Source organism: Crocuta crocuta, unplaced genomic scaffold, assembly GCF_008692635.1.
Source record: "Crocuta crocuta isolate KB4526 unplaced genomic scaffold, BGI_CrCroc_1.0 scaffold334, whole genome shotgun sequence".
NCBI lineage: Eukaryota > Metazoa > Chordata > Mammalia > Carnivora > Hyaenidae > Crocuta > Crocuta crocuta.
Window position 1 is genome coordinate 6314022 of NW_027533260.1, and position 17422 is coordinate 6331443.

At 54.4% G+C, this 17422-nt stretch overlaps 2 protein-coding genes across 2 annotated transcripts in view; both read right to left on the reverse strand.

Annotated features, from left to right (window-relative positions):
* Positions 1–2660, reverse strand: part of IRGC (immunity related GTPase cinema) — a 3313-nt gene extending 653 nt beyond the window's left edge. Inside the window, exons 1-2 of the mRNA XM_077747112.1 lie at positions 2579–2660; positions 2–1091 (exon numbers count right to left, since the gene is read on the reverse strand). Of these exons, the coding sequence (XP_077603238.1) occupies positions 2–977 (976 nt within the window). The 5' untranslated portion in view covers positions 978–1091; positions 2579–2660. The remainder of the gene's footprint in view (position 1; positions 1092–2578) is intronic.
* A 13753-nt stretch (positions 2661–16413) lies between these two features.
* Positions 16414–17422, reverse strand: part of LOC144217666 (uncharacterized) — a 23458-nt gene continuing 22449 nt past the window's right edge. Inside the window, exon 10 of the mRNA XM_077747320.1 lies at positions 16414–17342. Within this exon, the coding sequence (XP_077603446.1) occupies positions 17110–17342 (233 nt within the window). The 3' untranslated portion in view covers positions 16414–17109. The remainder of the gene's footprint in view (positions 17343–17422) is intronic.

Below are 17422 nucleotides of genomic sequence, written 5' to 3' on the forward strand. Positions count from 1 at the left end.
CGGCCTCCCCCCTGCTTGCCCACCTGCTCGGCCAGCCTGGCCAGCGAGTCGTCGTCCAGGCCGAAGCTGCGGTGGTAGCCGCGCAGCGAGCGGATGAGCAGGGCGTCGTCGTAGGCGGCCGCCAGCCCCGGCACGGGCAGCGCCTGGATGACGCCCGACACCAGGGCCGTCTTGAGCACCTGCTCCTGAAGCATGTCCTTCTTCTTCTGCAGGGCCTCCAGCGAGATGTCCGGCAGCGACAGCAGCCCCGCGTGGCGCCGGTGGGCAGGCAGGTCATGCTCCCAGGTGGACACGAGCAGCGGAAAGTCGTAGCGCGCCGGCGACAGGTTGGACACGAGGAAGATGCGGGGGTCGCTGACGCCGGCCGCCCGCAGCCGCTCGGCACAGTGGTCGCGGATCTCCTGCAAGACGGCCCCCTCGCTGAAGGCCGAGGGCCGCTGCGAGCGCGTGGCCGCCAGGTCCTCGTCCACCTTGGTGCGCACGAAGTAGAACTTCTTGCCCTGGCGCAGGATCTCGGCGGCCAGGCGCGTCTCCACGGCCCCGCAGCGGCGCGGGGACACCAGCAGGAAGAAGTCGTAGCGGCCGAAGTCCACCTGCTTCAGGTACTTGTCAGCCGGGCAGCCCGGGGAGCCGGCGCCCGGCAGATCCCACAGGGTCACGTCGGGGAACTGCGGGTGCGGGTAGGCCGAAGGCTGCATTGTGGTCTCCACGACGCCGGTGAGGGCCGCGCCGGGGTCCTCGGCCCCCAGGCCCCGGAGGGCGTTGATGAGGGACGACTTGCCGGCGCCGGACTCCCCCGTGACGCCCACCTCCAGGAGAGTGCTGTCGGAGGAGGCCAGCAGCTCGCGGAGGCGAGAGGCCGCCTGGGGGATGTCCCCCGACTCAAAGGCGCTGCGCAGGGCCTCCAGCTCTTCCTTGGCCATGAGGATGGTGGTCTCCTCCTCCCTGGGCACCGCTGGCAACCTCGAGGTAGCCATGGCGACCAGCGGTCCAGAGGGCGCGGGGGATGGGGGAGAGTCTCCCAGCGCGTGGTCCTCAGCGTCTGCAGGGGAGGGGGGTGGGTAGAAGGGAGCCTTCGGCTTCTCCTGGGCCTTGGCACAGGGCAGGGAGAGAGAGACACAAAGGTAGAAGGGAAGTCCCTCTGGCACCTCACAGCTCTCCCCCTTCGCGAAAAGCTGGGGTACGTTTTTGACACGAGGTAGGGGGCTCTCGAGTCTCACTGGGCCCAGGCTCACACCCCGTCTCTGCCACTAACTTGCTGTGTGGCCTGGGGCAGAATAAGGTAGCTCTCTGAGCCTGTTTGTCTGCATAAAGGGCATAGTGACTGACCTACCTCCTGAGTGCTCGAGACTCTTCAAGGATAACCTGAGAACGGGAACAGTTTGCTGGCAGTGCGTGACCCACGCAGCCGCACGGGGCCCCAGGCTCAGAAGGCCCTGCTATTGGCTTAACGCTCTGCTGACCCTGACCAAGACTAATGACATTTGTTTTGTTTTGTTTTGTTTTGTTTTCTCGTCACTGATATTTGAACCAGGGGCCCTGTGTTTTCATTTTGCACTAGGCCCCGCAAATTTTGTGAGGCTTAAGCCCAGCACCCGGGCCCAGGCAGAGAGCCCTGTTGGGAGCAGCCGGAAGGGGTGGTGTAGGGGACCCAGGCCCCGGAGCCTGACCTGAGGTCAAATTCTGGCTCCCCACATACACGCTGAGTGACTCGAGGCAAGTGACTTGAAACTGTCTGCCTTACTCCCCTCATCCCATAACAGGAGGCTGGTATCTATGATAATAGCAAACCGCTTCTGCGGGTTGTGAATTAAGTGGGTTAATAGATATAAAGGGCCTGAAATAGTGCCTGGAAGAAAGCAGATGGTCTGTGTTATCAGCATCAGCTTCATTATTAACATGATTAATATTCCTAGCTGTGTGATGTTAAGCAATTCTCTGCCCTCTCTGAGCCTTGGGGGGAGCGGTGGGGAGACAGCATCTGCACTATGGAAGATAACCTGCCACCTCACAGGACTGCTGTGACAATCGGTCGTAAGCCCTACGCATATCAAGCCCTGGACCGGCGCTCCTGGGCTCAGAGGGTGGAAGAAGCCTGTGTGGAGGAGGGCCCGGACACTGCTCTGGTTGCTAAGTTCACGCTAGGGATCACCATCCACATCAGACAGAGAGGGACCGGGGCTTAGACTACACAATGATGTCCCCAGTCGGGACTCAAACCCAGGTCCCCGGGCTCCCTCATTCCTCTGAAGAGCCGTGCTCTCTTCAGCCCCAGGTCCTTGCCTCTCTGCTTGCCTTCTGGGCTGTCCCTGTCCCTGTCCAGCCCCGACATGGTTCATGCCCGGTTCAATCCCCCCCACCATGGGTGTAGGCATTTCTCCCACGCTATGCCCGCTTCCCCTGCACCCCGGCCGCCTAAGCCATATAAGGGAGAAGACAGCGGATGCTGCCCTGGCCAGACAGGAGGGTGGCCCCTGGCGTGGGGCTGGGCCTGAGGGAGCTGGGGTTGGGTCTGGAAGCCCCTGGCTCCCTTCCCCCACCGGGCCCACCCAGAGAGCCCTGCCCTCAGGGGACTCACCTGCCCTGCAGGCTCTCCCTGTCCCCTCACACTCTCCCCGCTGGTGGGGTCTCCTCCCCTCTTAGCCCAAGGTCAGACCCCGTTGCTAGGACCCATTATCGTAGCAAGCAGCAGCTCATTGGCCGGCCAGCCCTAGGGCAATAATGCAACAGTGATGTCAGGGGGCGGGGTCCCACAGTGGGGCCGGGACCCCATCCCCCAGCTGCCGCTGGGGCCCCCTCTCCCTCACACTGGGCCCTCGATCCCCCACCAGGGACCCAGAGAGATCTCTCTAACACCAACAAGTTCACAACCCATGCGTGGTCTCCACCGCCCCCAGCACAAGGCCCCAGCTCTGCGGCCTCTGCCGTCCCAGGGCCCGCCCTTTATTTCTCCTCCTTCCAGGGGCTGTTTCCCAAACACTTCGTTCACGTTCCCTTCTCAGCACCATCCAGTCCCGGGCCGCCCTGAGATGTGCTGCGCATGCTCCGAGGGTGCTGGTTTAGCTTCGCCAGTGCCGGCTGCGGGGAGGGGCCGGGTCAGAAACCACCCACACGGTCATGGGCAGCAAGCCTCTGCCTGGCCCCGGCCGGGCCTGGCACCCATGGCACCATTCAGTACCTGGTACTCAGGCCCCGGGCTCGGGCCTCTCCCTCCCGAGAGCTTTACAGTCCTCTCCTGTGCCCAGCACAGCCCGTCTTCAAACCGCAGCTCAGTGCCAACTCCTGTGTGAGGCCGTGGTCCGCTCTGCCCTCCCCTCCCCTGCTTCCTCATGACCACCGACCGCTGAAGTTGGCAGCTGTGGGACAAACCGGGAGGCGGAAGTAGGGAGCGATGTGAATGAGAAGAGAGGCTGAGGCCAAGACCCCCGAGATGGAGAGAGTCGGGGGCGGGGAGAAGACCCCCACCAGGAAAAAATGGGAGGGAGAGTCCGGCAGGAAGACAGAGGGGAGGAGACAGCAGGTTAGAAGGAAGCAGGGAAAGACAGGGTAGAGGTACCGGTTACAGAGAGGAGGAAAGATACACAGGCAGAGAGATGGGAACAAGGTGTGGAGACCAAGCCACAGGGAAGGAGCTGAAGGGCTAGAGACCAGGACACCCTGGCCCCCAGCCACTGGGGGACACCCCNCCCAGCCTCCATCGCTGCGGCATTTGAGCACCCCCAGCCCGCCGGCTCTCCAGTCCCCCCCCCATCTACCCCCAAGCCTCGTCTCCACCGAGACCTGGTACCACGGGGCCTCCCCTCCCCCATTTCCTGAGCTGTCCCCAGAGGCTCCTGCTACCCCAGGATGGGTCTGAAGGTCGGTTCTGGGAAGGAGCCTCCGGAAACAACTGAGGAGGAGACCGGGGCCCGGTAAGGGACTAGACCAGCTCAAGGCCACACCAAGAGTCAAGGAAAGAATGGTTGGGGGCGCCTGGGGGGCTCAGTCAGTTAAGCGTCTGACTCCTGACTCCGGCTCAGGTCGTGATCTCACAGTTCGTGAGTTGGAGCCCTACGTCGGGCTCTTCGCTGACAGTGCGGATCCTGCCTGGGATTCTCTCTCTCCTTCTCTCTGCCCCTCCCCCCCCAAATAAATAAACAAACTTCAAAAAATATTTTTTTCCAGACACTGCCAGACACCAAACACAGAGACCTGGACCCCTCCCCTAAATTCACAGACACGCACACCCAGCCCGAGAGGAAAAGCAGAGACACAGACCCTCAAATTACAGAAAAGCAAAACTCTGGCAAATGAAACGTGCAGTACGCAGCCGACACACATTCAGGCACACACAGGCCTCCAGGCTGGGAGAGACTCAATTGCATGCAGACCACACACCCAGGCCGCGTCCCCGAAGCCTGCATCCATGACCTTCATTCATGCGGCCCTGGCTCCCGATCCGGAGAGCCCAGCCAGGAGCCAGGGCCCCAGAAGTGCGGCAGACCCAGGCTCTGCCCTCAGGGGCTCCAGGTCGGAGGAAAGGGAGATGGTCACATTCCCAGTGGCTGCGAGCCAAGACAGCTGCCGGGCACCTGCCGAAACGCTCCTGATGCAGGCTGGCACCCAGCCAGGGGCCTTTCTACCAGCTCTGGAGAGCGCCAGGCGGGGAGAGGCAGCGGCCAAGCCTCCTCTTCCCTTTTCATCCATCACACATTCAGCACCTCTCCAGGCCCCGTCCTGGGCTGGGCACTGGGAACTCTGTGATGACCAGCAGCCTTGGGCTCTGTCCCCACGGGGCTCACTGTCCTGTGCGGGAGTCCCATCCACTGCAGTTAGGGACGGGGGACCCCGGAGGGCTACGGGAACACAAAGGGGTTACCTGACCCAGCTTGGGAGTCAGGGAGGGCTTCCTGGAAGAGAGGGCACCTGAGCTGAGAGGTGTGAGCCTGATGGCCTGCTCGGGAGTTGCATCCCAGGCCACAGGACCGGCCCGTGCAAAGCCCGTGTTGACAAAGAGCTCTCATTCACCCAAGAATTCACGTCGGGTGAGTTACTCGGTCATTCCACGACCATTTGCTTAGACCTGACCCTCGGCCAGAGACGGGACTGGTCCGCGGGTGTGAATCACATTTCCAGACCTCACAGGCTGCTGGGGGCGGCTGACGCGATCACACACAAGGCAGCATGCTCGCTGACTGTTTACAAAGTGCCAGGCGCTGTCAGATGAAGCAGCTCGTTTAACTGGGACTCGTACTTGGTTCTCCCACCTGTCATCCCCAGACAGACATAAACCCCAGGAGCTGAGGCTGGGGGACAGAGGAAGACAGACACAAATGAGAGGAACACATTCATTCATTCGCTCTTTCCACAGGTCCCCTAGATCATCAGAGCTAAGGTGCCACTGGTTGTCAGATGCACCATCCTCTGTCCCACTAACAAGGGGAAAAATTGCTGCCAGTACAAGTGTCACACTGGCATTTCCCCAGCACTTAGAAGTTTTATTCTACCCTTCTCCTTGTAGACATACTTAGAAAATACAGATTTTTGTATTGTGTGTCACTCGCGTGTGAGAAACAGAGCGGCTAAGCTGTTCTCCTAACTGCAGAGTCTGACTCTGGAATCGCTTCTGCCTCCGCACCGTGGACATCCCTGCTTTCTCGCTCTCCCATCCTCCGTGCCATCAGGAGCAGTGATGATGCTATTAAAAGCAGCTCCATTATCACATCCAGGCAGTGACAGCTACGTCACAATGGGCGCCTGGCTGACAGTGACGGTAAGGTGCCATCCGCTGCGGCTCTTCCTGATTTCAGAATTGCTAAACCGTGGGGGCGGGGCGAGTGCCTCTTAGAATCAATGAAGGGGCTTCCTGAGTGTCCGTTCTGCGTCTGCCAGGCTGGGAACACAGCAATGACAGAGACAGTCCTTTCCTACGGGGAGGCATCTGCTCACTGTGTGCCGAGGACCCGCTGGTCGATGTTCAGTGACCAAAGACAGCTCCAGCCTTGTCCCCATGGGACTCGGCATTCAGTGAGGGACACAGACCCCTCTCCTGACAGTGATGACCCACAGCGGGCCAAGTAGGGATGGAGTTGCCCAGTCAAGTGGGAGAGCCAGTGGAGGGTCCCTGACCCAGCTGCACACACACTTCCTGAACACCTGCTGTGTGCCCAGCTCTGCGTCCTGGTCCTTGCCTCACGACGCTTCTAGCCTTCTGCCTCCTCTTCTTCACCCCATTCCTCCACCCACTGCTAACTCTCCTTCCCTCCCTGTCCCCTCTCTGTGTCTCTTCAAAATCCTAAAGCACTTCCTGAAGAATGTCTACACAGGTGGCCTTCACCTTCTCTCCATTCATTCTCAAACCTGAGGAACGCTGAAGTTAGTCCCTAGGAATTCATTCATTCATTCATTCATTCATTCATTTAAACACATACTGGCTAGGGGCGCCTGGGTGGCTTAGTCGGTTAAGTGTCCGACTTTCGCTTAGGTCATGATCTCGCGGTTCGTGGGTTCGAGCCCCGCGTCGGGCTCTGTACTGACTGCCAGCTCGGAGCCTGGAGCCTGTTTCACAGTCTGTGTCTCCCTCTCTCTCTGACCCTCCCCTGCTCACGCTGTCTCTCTCTCTCTCCTAGAAATAAATAAAAATATTTAAAAAAAAATAAAAATAAAAAAATAAACACATACTGGCTAGACAGCGGTAGGTACCGACACGCAGATGGCCCTTGCCCTCACGGAGTTTATATTTTTTGAAAGATAAAAGATAATAAAAATAAGATCGTATCAAATAGTAAGAAAGGAGGGGGGAAAAACAAGAAAGCAGGGATAAGGTTGGTGGGTCGCCTGTCACTGTGGCCACCAACAGTTTCTCCCATCCCGGGAGGCACAGGCCACTCTTCCCACCAAGAGCGGGAGTCTCTGTCCTCTCCGCTTGAACCTGGGCTGGCCTTGTGACTTGCTCTTACCTCAGTGGTTCGTAGCACAAGGGACGTTCTGGAACTCCCAAGCTCAGGCCGTACGAGGTGGTAACTTCTGCTTTCTCCTTCTCAGAGCCTGAGCCACCATGTCACGGTCCTGCCACCCTGCTGGAGCCACACCACGGAGAGACAAAGGCCACGTGGGGATGAGCCTGCAGCCACCTGGGACGTTCAAGCCCTAACTGACCTCCAGCTGAATGTAGCCGCAAGAGCGACCCCAGCTGGTACCACAGCCAGTTCTACAAACCCACAGGCTTGTGGGAAATAATGAAGCATTGGGTTTTTGTAAATACTTTTTACTGTTTATTTTGAGAGACAGACAGCAAGCAGGGGAGGGGAAGAGAGAGAGACGGAGACACAGAATCTGAAGCAGGTTCCAGGCTCGGAGCTGTCAGCCCGGGGCCTGAGGTGGGGCTCAAACTCACAGACCAAAAGATCATGACCTGAGCCTAAGTCGGAAGCTTAACCGACTGAGCCACCCAGGCGCCCCAGAAAGCAATGTTTTAGGCCACTAAATGGCAAAGTGACTTGGGGGAGGAAGTGTGCTATATTTGATAGAGTGGTCTGATAAGGCCTGCCTGAGAGAGTGACATTCTATTTGAGCAGAGGTCTGAATGAAGAAAGGAAACAAGCCATGGAGACATCACAGGGAAGAGGGCATGGAAGTGCAAAGGTCCTGAGGCAGAACTGAGTCTAACATGCCTGAAGGAGAATCATGGTGGCTGGTGTGGCTGGAGCAAAGGGACCAAGGAGAGAGTTCTAGAAGATGAAGTCTGTGAGACAATCGGGGCCCAGATCTCCTGAGAGGCCACAGTGAGGATGTACACACCCATTACCTGGGAGGGCATCGGAGGCCTTTCAGGGAGCATCATGAGAAGAGACCAGGGATGAGGCGAGCGTCCTTCCAGACTCAGTGACACAGTTAGGTCAGACCCAGGGCCAGGCCTACAGCCAACAAGTGAGACACTGGCCTTGGGTGCAAAATTTAAGGGAGTTCCAAAAAATTCAGTTATCAAAACAAATGATACTGTAATGTAATGCTTTAAAAAAATAGCAAAAAATCCATGATATTTCAATGAACAAGATACCAAACTTTTAAATAAAGACCAGCACCCGTGCTGAGCCATGATGGTGCCTAAAGCGAAGGGGAAAACATGCCCTTGGCTTTGATGGAAACGAACTCGTTAATAATATTTTCAAAATCTGCGTCATGGCTTATCACATTTTCAATCGAGAGAATTTTCATGCTTGACAGTTTCTCTTAATGAAATGATGGTGTTAACTTTTTTAACTGGAGTGCCTGAGCGTCCGACTTCGGCTCAGGTCATGATCTCACAGTTTGTGGGTTCAAGCCCCACATCGGGCTCTGTGCTGACAGCTCGGAGCCTGGAGCCTGCTTCAGATTCTGTCTCCCTCTCTCTCTGCCCCTCCCCCACTTGTGCTCTCTCTCTGTGTCTCTCAAAAATAAATAAATGTTACATAAAGGTTTTTTAAAATAAATACATTAGTAAATTTTAATTGGCTTACACTGAAATAAAAATCATGTTAAACTCTGTGTTGGTAGAAATAGGTTAACTAGGGGCGCCTGGGTGGCTTAGTCGGTTAAGCGTCCGACTTTCGCTTAGGTCACGATCTCGCAGTTCGTGGGTTCAAGCCCCACGTCAGGCTCTGTGCTGACTGCCAGCTCGGAGCCTGGAGCCTGTTTCAGTCTGTGACTCCCTCTCTCTCTGACCCTCCCCTGCTCACACTGTCTTTCTCTCTCTCTCCTAGAAATAAATAAAAATCTTTAAAAAAAAAAAAGAAAGAAATAGGTTAACTAAAAATATTGTGAGTTTTAATATACTCCTTTTATATTTTTTCAATATTTTTTTCAACTACTTTAGTGTTCTGGGAAAGTAATGACCATTAAAAAAGAACTGAAAGCATAAATACAGGGACTTTTTCATCAGGCTCCAATGTAGCTCAGCACAGCACTGGTTGGAACCCAAGAGAGAGGACAGGGCTGTTTCCTGAAGGTTGGTAGACAAAGGGGGAAGACCGGGAAGTCAAGGTCTGTTTGCAGAAGGAGAGAATCAGGTGCCCCTCAGGAGAAGGTCAGGCTAAAGAAGAAACACTTGAGGCCAGGCTGGCAACACCCATTAATGAATTGAATACATTCATTCCCTCCAACCCGCAACCCTTCTCCTGAAAATCTATCTCCTAGACGTTTGAGGGCTGAAGTAAGTTAACTGACTGCTTCCTGGAATCTGTCGGGGAGACTTCACGTGGGTAAACGTGACACCAGGAAAGGCAAGGGAAGCTCCTTGAACCCCCCCCCCGATTCACCATGTCTTTTCATTTTTAATCTTCTATTCCATTTCATTATACATTTCAGAATTGTCTTTCAATGCATTAAAGGGATATATCATCCAAACTTTTAAAATGTATCAGACATTTTTTAGGGGCACCCGGCTGGCTCAGTCGGTTAAATGTCTGACTCTTGGTTTCAGCTGAGGTCATGATCTCGTGGTTCGTGAGTTCAAGCCCCACGTCGGGCTCTGTGCTGACAGCTCAGGGCTGTATACATGGAAACATATACGTGCCTGTCATCGGGATGTTCCTTGCTGACTCTGATGGTGGGGGGTGGACAGAAAGGGAACCATGAAGTCCCTCAGTAGGACTGTGACTGCATAAATGTTGGTGCGTCCTCTCCATGGGCCATGAAGACCACACCAACCAGCCACTGAGAGGGATGAATCAAAAGACTTTGAGAATTTCTGTGAGGTGCTGTTGAGGGAGAAAAGCAAGATGCAGAGAGCTATGGCTAACATCCTATTAAAGACAAAAAAAAAACCCCACCCTCTTTAAAAATTGTTTATTGGGGTGCTGGGTGGCTCAGTTAGTTAAGCATCCAACTTCGGCTTAGGTCATGATCTCATGGTTCGTGGGTTCAAGCCCCACATCGGGCTCTCTGCTGTCAGCACAGAGCCTGGAGCCTACTTCAGATACTCTGTCCTCCACTCTCTCTCTGCCCTTCCCCCCCCCCAACACGCACACACTCTCTTTCTCTCGTGGGGAGGAGGGGCAGAGGCAGAGAATCCCAAGCAGACTCCACACTGCCAGGGCAGAGCCCGACGCGGGGCTCGAACCCACGAACCGTGAGATCATGACCTGAGCCAAAACCAAGAGTCAGACACTTAACCAAATGAGCCACCCAGGAGCCCCGAATAATAGCCTTTAACTATTATCACTGGGGAAGGGGAGCGCCTTTTGGGTCACACAGCCTGGATGTGTGTTTGACCCCAAAAGCTCCTTTCTTCCTGCTGCCCAGTATGGCCTCCTGCCTAGAGGATGTCTGCTCTAAGGTGCAGAGAAACGTGGGGTGGTGGTGGAGGGGGAGCGGGGAAGGAAGAAGATGTTTCTGTGAGATTGGAGGCCCAGGGGATGGGGCCAGGATATGACCCAACTTGGCTGACTGGGAGCCTAGAGGGGTGCTCAGGAAATGCTTGCAGGCGGAAACAGTCATCTGATGACTGTGACCCTGGTATCTTTGGGAGGGGGGGTAGCCAGCCGGCGCTGAGAGTTTAATGTTATTGTACATTCCTGATTTTTCTCTAAGGGCACCAATGTGAGTACATTATTCAAGTTTTTAAAATTTATTGCAAATTACCTAGCACACGCAAAAACAAATGGAGTATAAGCAGCATCTCTTGCTGCTCAGCCGACAGAAAGCATCAAAACAGCTACAATCCCTAGTGGCCTCTTCCCTGATCATACGCCTTTCCTTCTTTCCTCTCCTGAGACAAGAACGCGGTATTGGTTGGTTTTTTGGGGGTTTTTTTGTTTTTTGTTTTTTACTGTTTGTTTATTTTTGAGAGAGAGAGAGAGAGAGATACAGTGTGAGCAGGGGGGTGGGGGTTGGGTGGGAACAGAGAGAGGGAGACACAGAATCGGAAGCAAGCTCCTGGATCTAAGCTGTCAGCACAGAGCCGATGCGGGGCTCAAACTCATAGACCATGAGATCATGACCTGAGCCAAAGTTGGACGCTTCACCAACTGAGCCACCCAGGCGCCCCAGAACATGGTGCTTGTAATTTTGCTACAGATGTACATGCTTTGAATTTTCTCCATTTTCCTTTTCCCTCTTCTCCCTCTTTCCTCCCCGTAGACTCTCCCCATGGACCGCCCCCCTTTCCCTGGGATTTCATGTTAACAGCCTCGCAGAGAACCTCCTATTATTCTCCAAAGTCAAATATTCCCATATAGATATTCGATACATAAATACAAATAGATACATACATATGTGTGCGTTGATATCCGTGTGTAGACACATAGACACATATACATGTATATTGGTATATAAGGGTTTTTTTGACAGGGGCAAGAGGTGTGGCTGGGTGGCTCAATCGATTAAGTGTCAACTCTTGGTTTTGGCTTAGATCATGATCTCACAGTTTCGTGAGTTTGAGCCCCAGGTTGGGCTCTGTGCTGACCTTGCAGAGCCTGTTTGGGATTCTCTCTCTCGATCTCTCTTTCTGCCCCTCCCAACCCATGCGCGTGTGTGCATGCACTCTCTCGCTCTCTCTTGCTCCCTCTCTCTCAAAATAAACGTTTTCTTAAAGGCTATGGTTGTTGCCCAAGGTCACAAAATTAGTAACCGGCAAAGCTGGTGTTTGAACCCGGGCAGACTGGTACCAGAGACCACACTCGTGACCACCGTCTCTCTCTGTGGTGTGACTCCCGTCTGCACGTGGAAGTAGGCACTTCTGATATGATTTTTCTATGAGGACTTGAGAAGAACACCACAGCCCCCAGTCATGACATTCCCCGGTCTCTTACTAATGGGTGGAGGCAGGTCAGGAAACTCTCGGCTGCTTTCTTCTAGCCCGTCCTCTCTCCCAGGAAGGACACGTAATGCGGAGGTTATGTGTGCAGGCTCTGAGGCACGCCGAGGTATTTCTGGGTGAAATGTGATGTCTGGGATTTGTTTTAGAACTACTCAGCACAAAGCAGAAGGAAGGGAGGAGGGGGGAGGAGTAGGAAGGAAGGGAGGGAGGGGGAAGGGAGGAAGAGAAGACAGATGGAGGAAAGAGGAGGGAGGGAGGGAAGTACGAAAGGAAGGAAAGAGGAGCTAACTGGCAAAATGTGGGTAACTTCTGACACAGGGGTCGTGGGGCGGGTGGGGCAGATAGATACTTGAAGCCTCATTATACTATTTTCTCTACCTTTGTGTGTGTTTTGACATTTCCTCAATGTTTAATGGCAGGGGTGGGGGGAGTTTATTCTCTAAAGTCAGGCAGATGTGGGTTCAAATCCCACAGCTGCCACTTACTAGGCAGTCCTTCCTTTCGCCTGCAAGCCTCAGTTTCCTCTTTTACACAATGTGAGTGAAAAATAGTACAGCTGTCATGATGATTAACACCCTACAAGGTGACTACTTCCAATCAAAACAGGTCAAACTATTTTTTTTAAGTTTATTTATTTTGAGAGAGAGAGAGAGAGAGAAAACAAATGGGGGAGGGGCAGAGAGAGAAAGAATCCCAAGCAGGTCGGGAACCCCACGTGGGGCTCGAACCCACGAATCATGAGATCATGACCTGAACCAAAACCAAGAGTCGGAAGCCTAACTGACTGAGCCACCCAGGCACCCCTGGAGGTCAAACGATTAATATCTCCCTGTTCCAAATGAGACCACGAAGCTCAGAGACGTTATGAGACCTTTTCAAGCCGCACCACAAAGAACATGTGAAGCCACACTACAAACCCGGGTCTGAGCCCAGAGACCTTGACCTACCATCCCACCTAGGGCTAGGGTTTGGGTTCCAAGGTTCTAGCCCCATGTCTGCCTTCAGTTCCCTTTGGGATCGCTGTACTAGTCAGGATGGGCCAGGTGATGCCCCAGCAACAAACAGCCCCTCATCTTGGTGGCTTACGCCAGCAGCACAGTCCACTGCGGGTCGGGCTGATAGATCCTGTCTGGAGCCATACGGACATCATGTTGGACAGAGCAGGCTCTTACTTAAGCTTCTGCCCAGAACCAACCCATGATGCTGCTTCTGCCCTCACTTCAGAGTCCCTACAAGGACGTCCCATCCTGCAGCACTGGGCCTGGAGACACTTCAGTCCACAGGAATCATGAATCAGTAGCCACAGATGAGTCCAGCTTCTTTTTCCTTCTTTAAATGTTTTATGTTTATTTATTTATTTATGAGAGAAAGAGAGAGAGAGATACAGAGAGAGCAAGTAGGGGAAGGGCACAGAGAGAGGGAGACAGAATCCCAAGCAGCCTCTGCACCGTCAGCACAGAGCCTGATGCGGGGCTCGAACCCACGAACTGTGAGATCATGACCTGAGCTGAAACCAAGAGTCAGACGTTTAACCAACTCAGCCACCCAGACACCCCAAGTCCAGCTTCTTGATGCGTGACCTTGAGGTTATAGATTAGAGGTCTGTCCCTCACTTGACACATGACCTTGAGGTTGTAGACTCAGAGGTCCTTGTCCTCGCTTGCAGAATGACCGTCTATACTGCCTACATCGTAGGGTATTAAGGAAGATAAATGATATGAAACACCCAACATGGTACTCACCACAATAGTACTTCCTTTTTCTTCCCAGCACTGTTAGGAACTGACTGTTGTGTCCCCGACCCTCCCCCACCCAAATTCATCTGCTGAAGCCCTGGTCCCACAGTGTGATGATGGTATCTGGAAGTGGAGCCTCAATTAGGTTTAGAGGAGGTCATGAGGGCGGGGCCTCACGATGGACTAGTGTCCTTGTGGGAAAGGAGGAAAGACCAGAACGGGCTCCCTGTCTCTGCCATGAGAGGACACAGTGAGGAAGTGTCGGTCTGGCAACCGGGAAGAGGGGCCTCACCGGAGCCCAACCACTCTGACACCCTGCCTTCCAGAATTGTGTGCAAATGTGTGTGGTGTAAGTCGCCCGAGTCTGTGTTGTTTGGTTATGGCCGCCTAAGCTAAGACAAGCAGCATCTGAACAACTCCCACTCACCGAATGCTTATTACCTGTTAAACACTATCTATAGACATTCCCCTTTTCGGGAGCAATTGCTACTCCCATTCTACAGATGAGGAAACTGGGGCTAAGACAGAGGAAGGGATCTGCCCAACGTCATTGTTATTTGCCTGGGATCCCTCAGTGTCCCTCTGTGTCCACTCCTCTCTGCCCTGTAACGCTGAGGCGGGGAGTTTGAAAACCACATTTCCCAGCCTCCTTCACCACCAGACTTCTGCAAACAGGAAGCGCTCCAAGCCAGGGGGTAAAATGGGCCTTCCCCTCACCCCTGCTTCTGGCAGCATCCGTGGCTCTGGCGCCTCCTGTGTGGCCCCAGCCCCAGCCACACAGCCCCCTCCACCCGTGGTTCCAGTACAAGTACAAGCCGCCCGCAGCCCCTCACTTTGTGCTGAGACCACCAGATCCCTTTGGCTTCCCCGGCCCTGGAGGTGATAGCCGCTTCCTGCATTTGCTAGTCTCGGGGGTACTTCCTATGGAGACTGCACGTCTCCAAAAAAAAGACCACAGCAGTATTTCCAGTCCTACGTGCCTTTTCGGAACCTTGTGACTGTCACTTGCCATGGAACCTTGTGACTGTCGCTCGCCATCAAGAGCAGAGTCTGTCTCCTCTTCCCTTGAACCTAGATGAATACGGCATAGCAGAAGGGGTGATTTCCGACCTCCGAGGCTAGGTCATAAGGGGCAGCACACTTTCCCTCTCTTGGGATGTTCACCCAGGGCCATCTGTGGCTGAGTAACAAATCACCCCAAATTTATCCACTTAAAACAGTGCCCGTTAAGAATCTCACAGTTCTGGGGTGCCTGGGTGGCTTAGTCGGTTAAGCGTCCGACTTTCGCTTGGGTCATGACCTCGCGGTTCGTGGGTTCGAGCCCCGCGTCGGGCTCTGTGCTGACTGCCAGCTCAGAGCCTGGAGCCTGTTTCAGTCTGTGACTCCCTCTCTCTCTGGCCCTCCACTGCTCACGCCGTCTCTCCTCTCCTCTAGAAATAAATAAAACAATTAAGAAAAAAAAAAAAGAATCTCACAGTTCTGGAGGTCAAAAGTAGGGGTGTGCTTGGCTGGGTTTTCTGCTTAGGATCTCACAAGGCTGGAAACAAGGTCTTGGCTGGGCTGGGCTCTTATCTGGGACTTGGGGTCCTCTTTCGGGCTCACTCGGTTCTTAGCAGAATCCAGTTCCTTGCATCTGTAGGACACAGGTCTCTATGTTCTTGCTGGCTCTCAGCTGGGGATCACGCTTGGCCCCTGGGGGTGGCTCCTGGGTCCTTTCCACATACCCCCTCCAACTTTAAAACAGCAATGCTACATCATCCTTTTCATGCTTCACATCTGACTTCTGCTACCAGCCAGAGAAAACTCTCTGCTTTTCAAGGGCTTATGTGAGTAGATGAAGCACCACGCTCCCCCTCACCCCCTCCCTGATCACCTCTTTGATGATCTCAAAATCAACTCATCATCTGCAAATCTAATTACATCTGATTACATCTGCAAATCCCTTTGGGCATGTCACATATTGTCACACATGTTGTACCTCATCACCCTCAGGGGCCCGGGGATTAGGGTGGAAATTGGTGGTGACGGGGATGCTTAGAACTCTACCCCCCACAGGCCAAGATCGCATGTTGTGAGCAAGTCCAAGCCATGCAGTGAAGCTCCCTGGAGGTGTCCAGCTTCATATATCCCCGCCAAAGGTCTCAGCCAGCAGCCCCCATCAACTGTCAGAGTTGTGATTGTACGCACCTCCAGATGGCCTCAAACCACCCCAGCTGGTGCGCGTCATGGGGCAGAAGCAAGGCCATCCCTAAATTCCTACTCCCTCTGTAACCAAATCTGAATGAATTGCATCCCACAATACCAAGTGGTTTGGATTTCCTTCTTCTGACCTGGACGCTTCAAATAGGGCCTTGATGTGGTCTATTCTCTCTCCTCTGGGGATTCTGGGACCTGAGGGGACCTACAGATGACAGTGTCTAGGAGCCAGGGTGGGCATAAGAGCAAATGTTCAGTCTGGAATGAGTGTTTTTATTTTATTTTAGTTTAGTTTAGTTTAGTTTTTAAAATGTAGTTTGGAGTGGGTCCTGAGAATCTGCATTTCTTCTTTTCTTAATGTTTATTTCTTTTTGAGAGAGAAAGAGCGTGAGCAGGGGAGAGGGCAGAGAGAGAGGGACACACAGAATCCGAAGCAGGCTCCAGGCTCTGGTGTCTGTCCAACGCGGGGCTCGGACTTGTGAACTGCAAGGTCATGACCCGAGCAGAAATCAGGTGCTCAAGTGACCAAGCCCCCCAGGTGCCCCGTGAGTGTCACTTTAGAGCCAGCATTGGACCCAGAGGATGTAGCAGTGAGGTGAGGATTGGGGGTGGTACTCAACAGGACGAAGAATGCCAGGAACCACTTGCTTTTGGCTGAAAGTAACACAAAGTCCGACAAAAAGAACGGAGAGCATTCGCACGGCATGAACTGGACAAATATTTATTGATCACATGCGATATGCGGCGTCAAGCCCAGTTCTAGACACTGAGTGTACATAGTAAAGAAAACTCTCTGCTCTCAGGAGGGTTTAGGTTCTAGTGGGGGAGGCGCATAATAAACCCAGTGCAGGGAAGAGAAATGGGAAGGCTGCAGAAGGGGTAGGTCTTTTTTTTTTTTTTTTTTATGAGATGTCTGAGGGAGGTGACATCTGAGCAGAGGGCCAAGCAGATGTGTGGGGTGTGGATGGGGGGTTCCAGGCAGAGGGAGCTGTCCAGGACTTTGCTAAACCCTGAAGAGGAAGCCAGAAGGAGCTGTTTCCCAATGTTCTAGAAAAGAGACCCAGCCCTAGTCTAAGGGAGCGGCCTGGTGTTGGAGAGCCCCTAGCTTGAGGAAAGAGGATTAGTCTTTGCGGCCCCCCGCCCCCATGAAGGATGTGTGTCCACGGAGGTCTGAGGGAGGCTAGTCCCTAGTCCGAGGGCGGGCCCTGGTGTTAAGAGGGCCTTGGGGAAGCCCTTGGTCTGAGGGAGGAGGCTCACCCCTGGTTTGTGACTTTTCTCACCAGAAGCTTCCAGGCCTAGAACCGTGGAAGTCGAGGGGAGCCAGGGAGCCATCTAGCGGGGTGGGAAGCAAGCGGGGCTGAGTGGCTGCGGGGCGAGCGAGGGTGGCGGGGGCGGCACTGCTCAGGAGAGGGCCAGGAAGCCCAGGGCCACCAGCGGCAGGGACAGGGCGAGGCGGAGGCCGGGCGGCGCGCCCGAGAGGCACTGGGATTGCAGGAGGGGGCGCTGGCTGGAGCTGCAGTGGAGCCGCTGCGCCAGCCGGTGGCCCGGAAACGTCAGCAGCCCCTTGGTGGTGGCGGCGGGGACCCCGCACAGGTTCTGGGAGCCGCAGCCGCGCAGAGTCACGTTCCAGCTGCCTGAGGGGATGCGGGTGAGAACGCAGGTGAGGATGCGCGCGGGCAGGTGTCCCCGGGGCCCACGTGCGCCTCCCGTCACA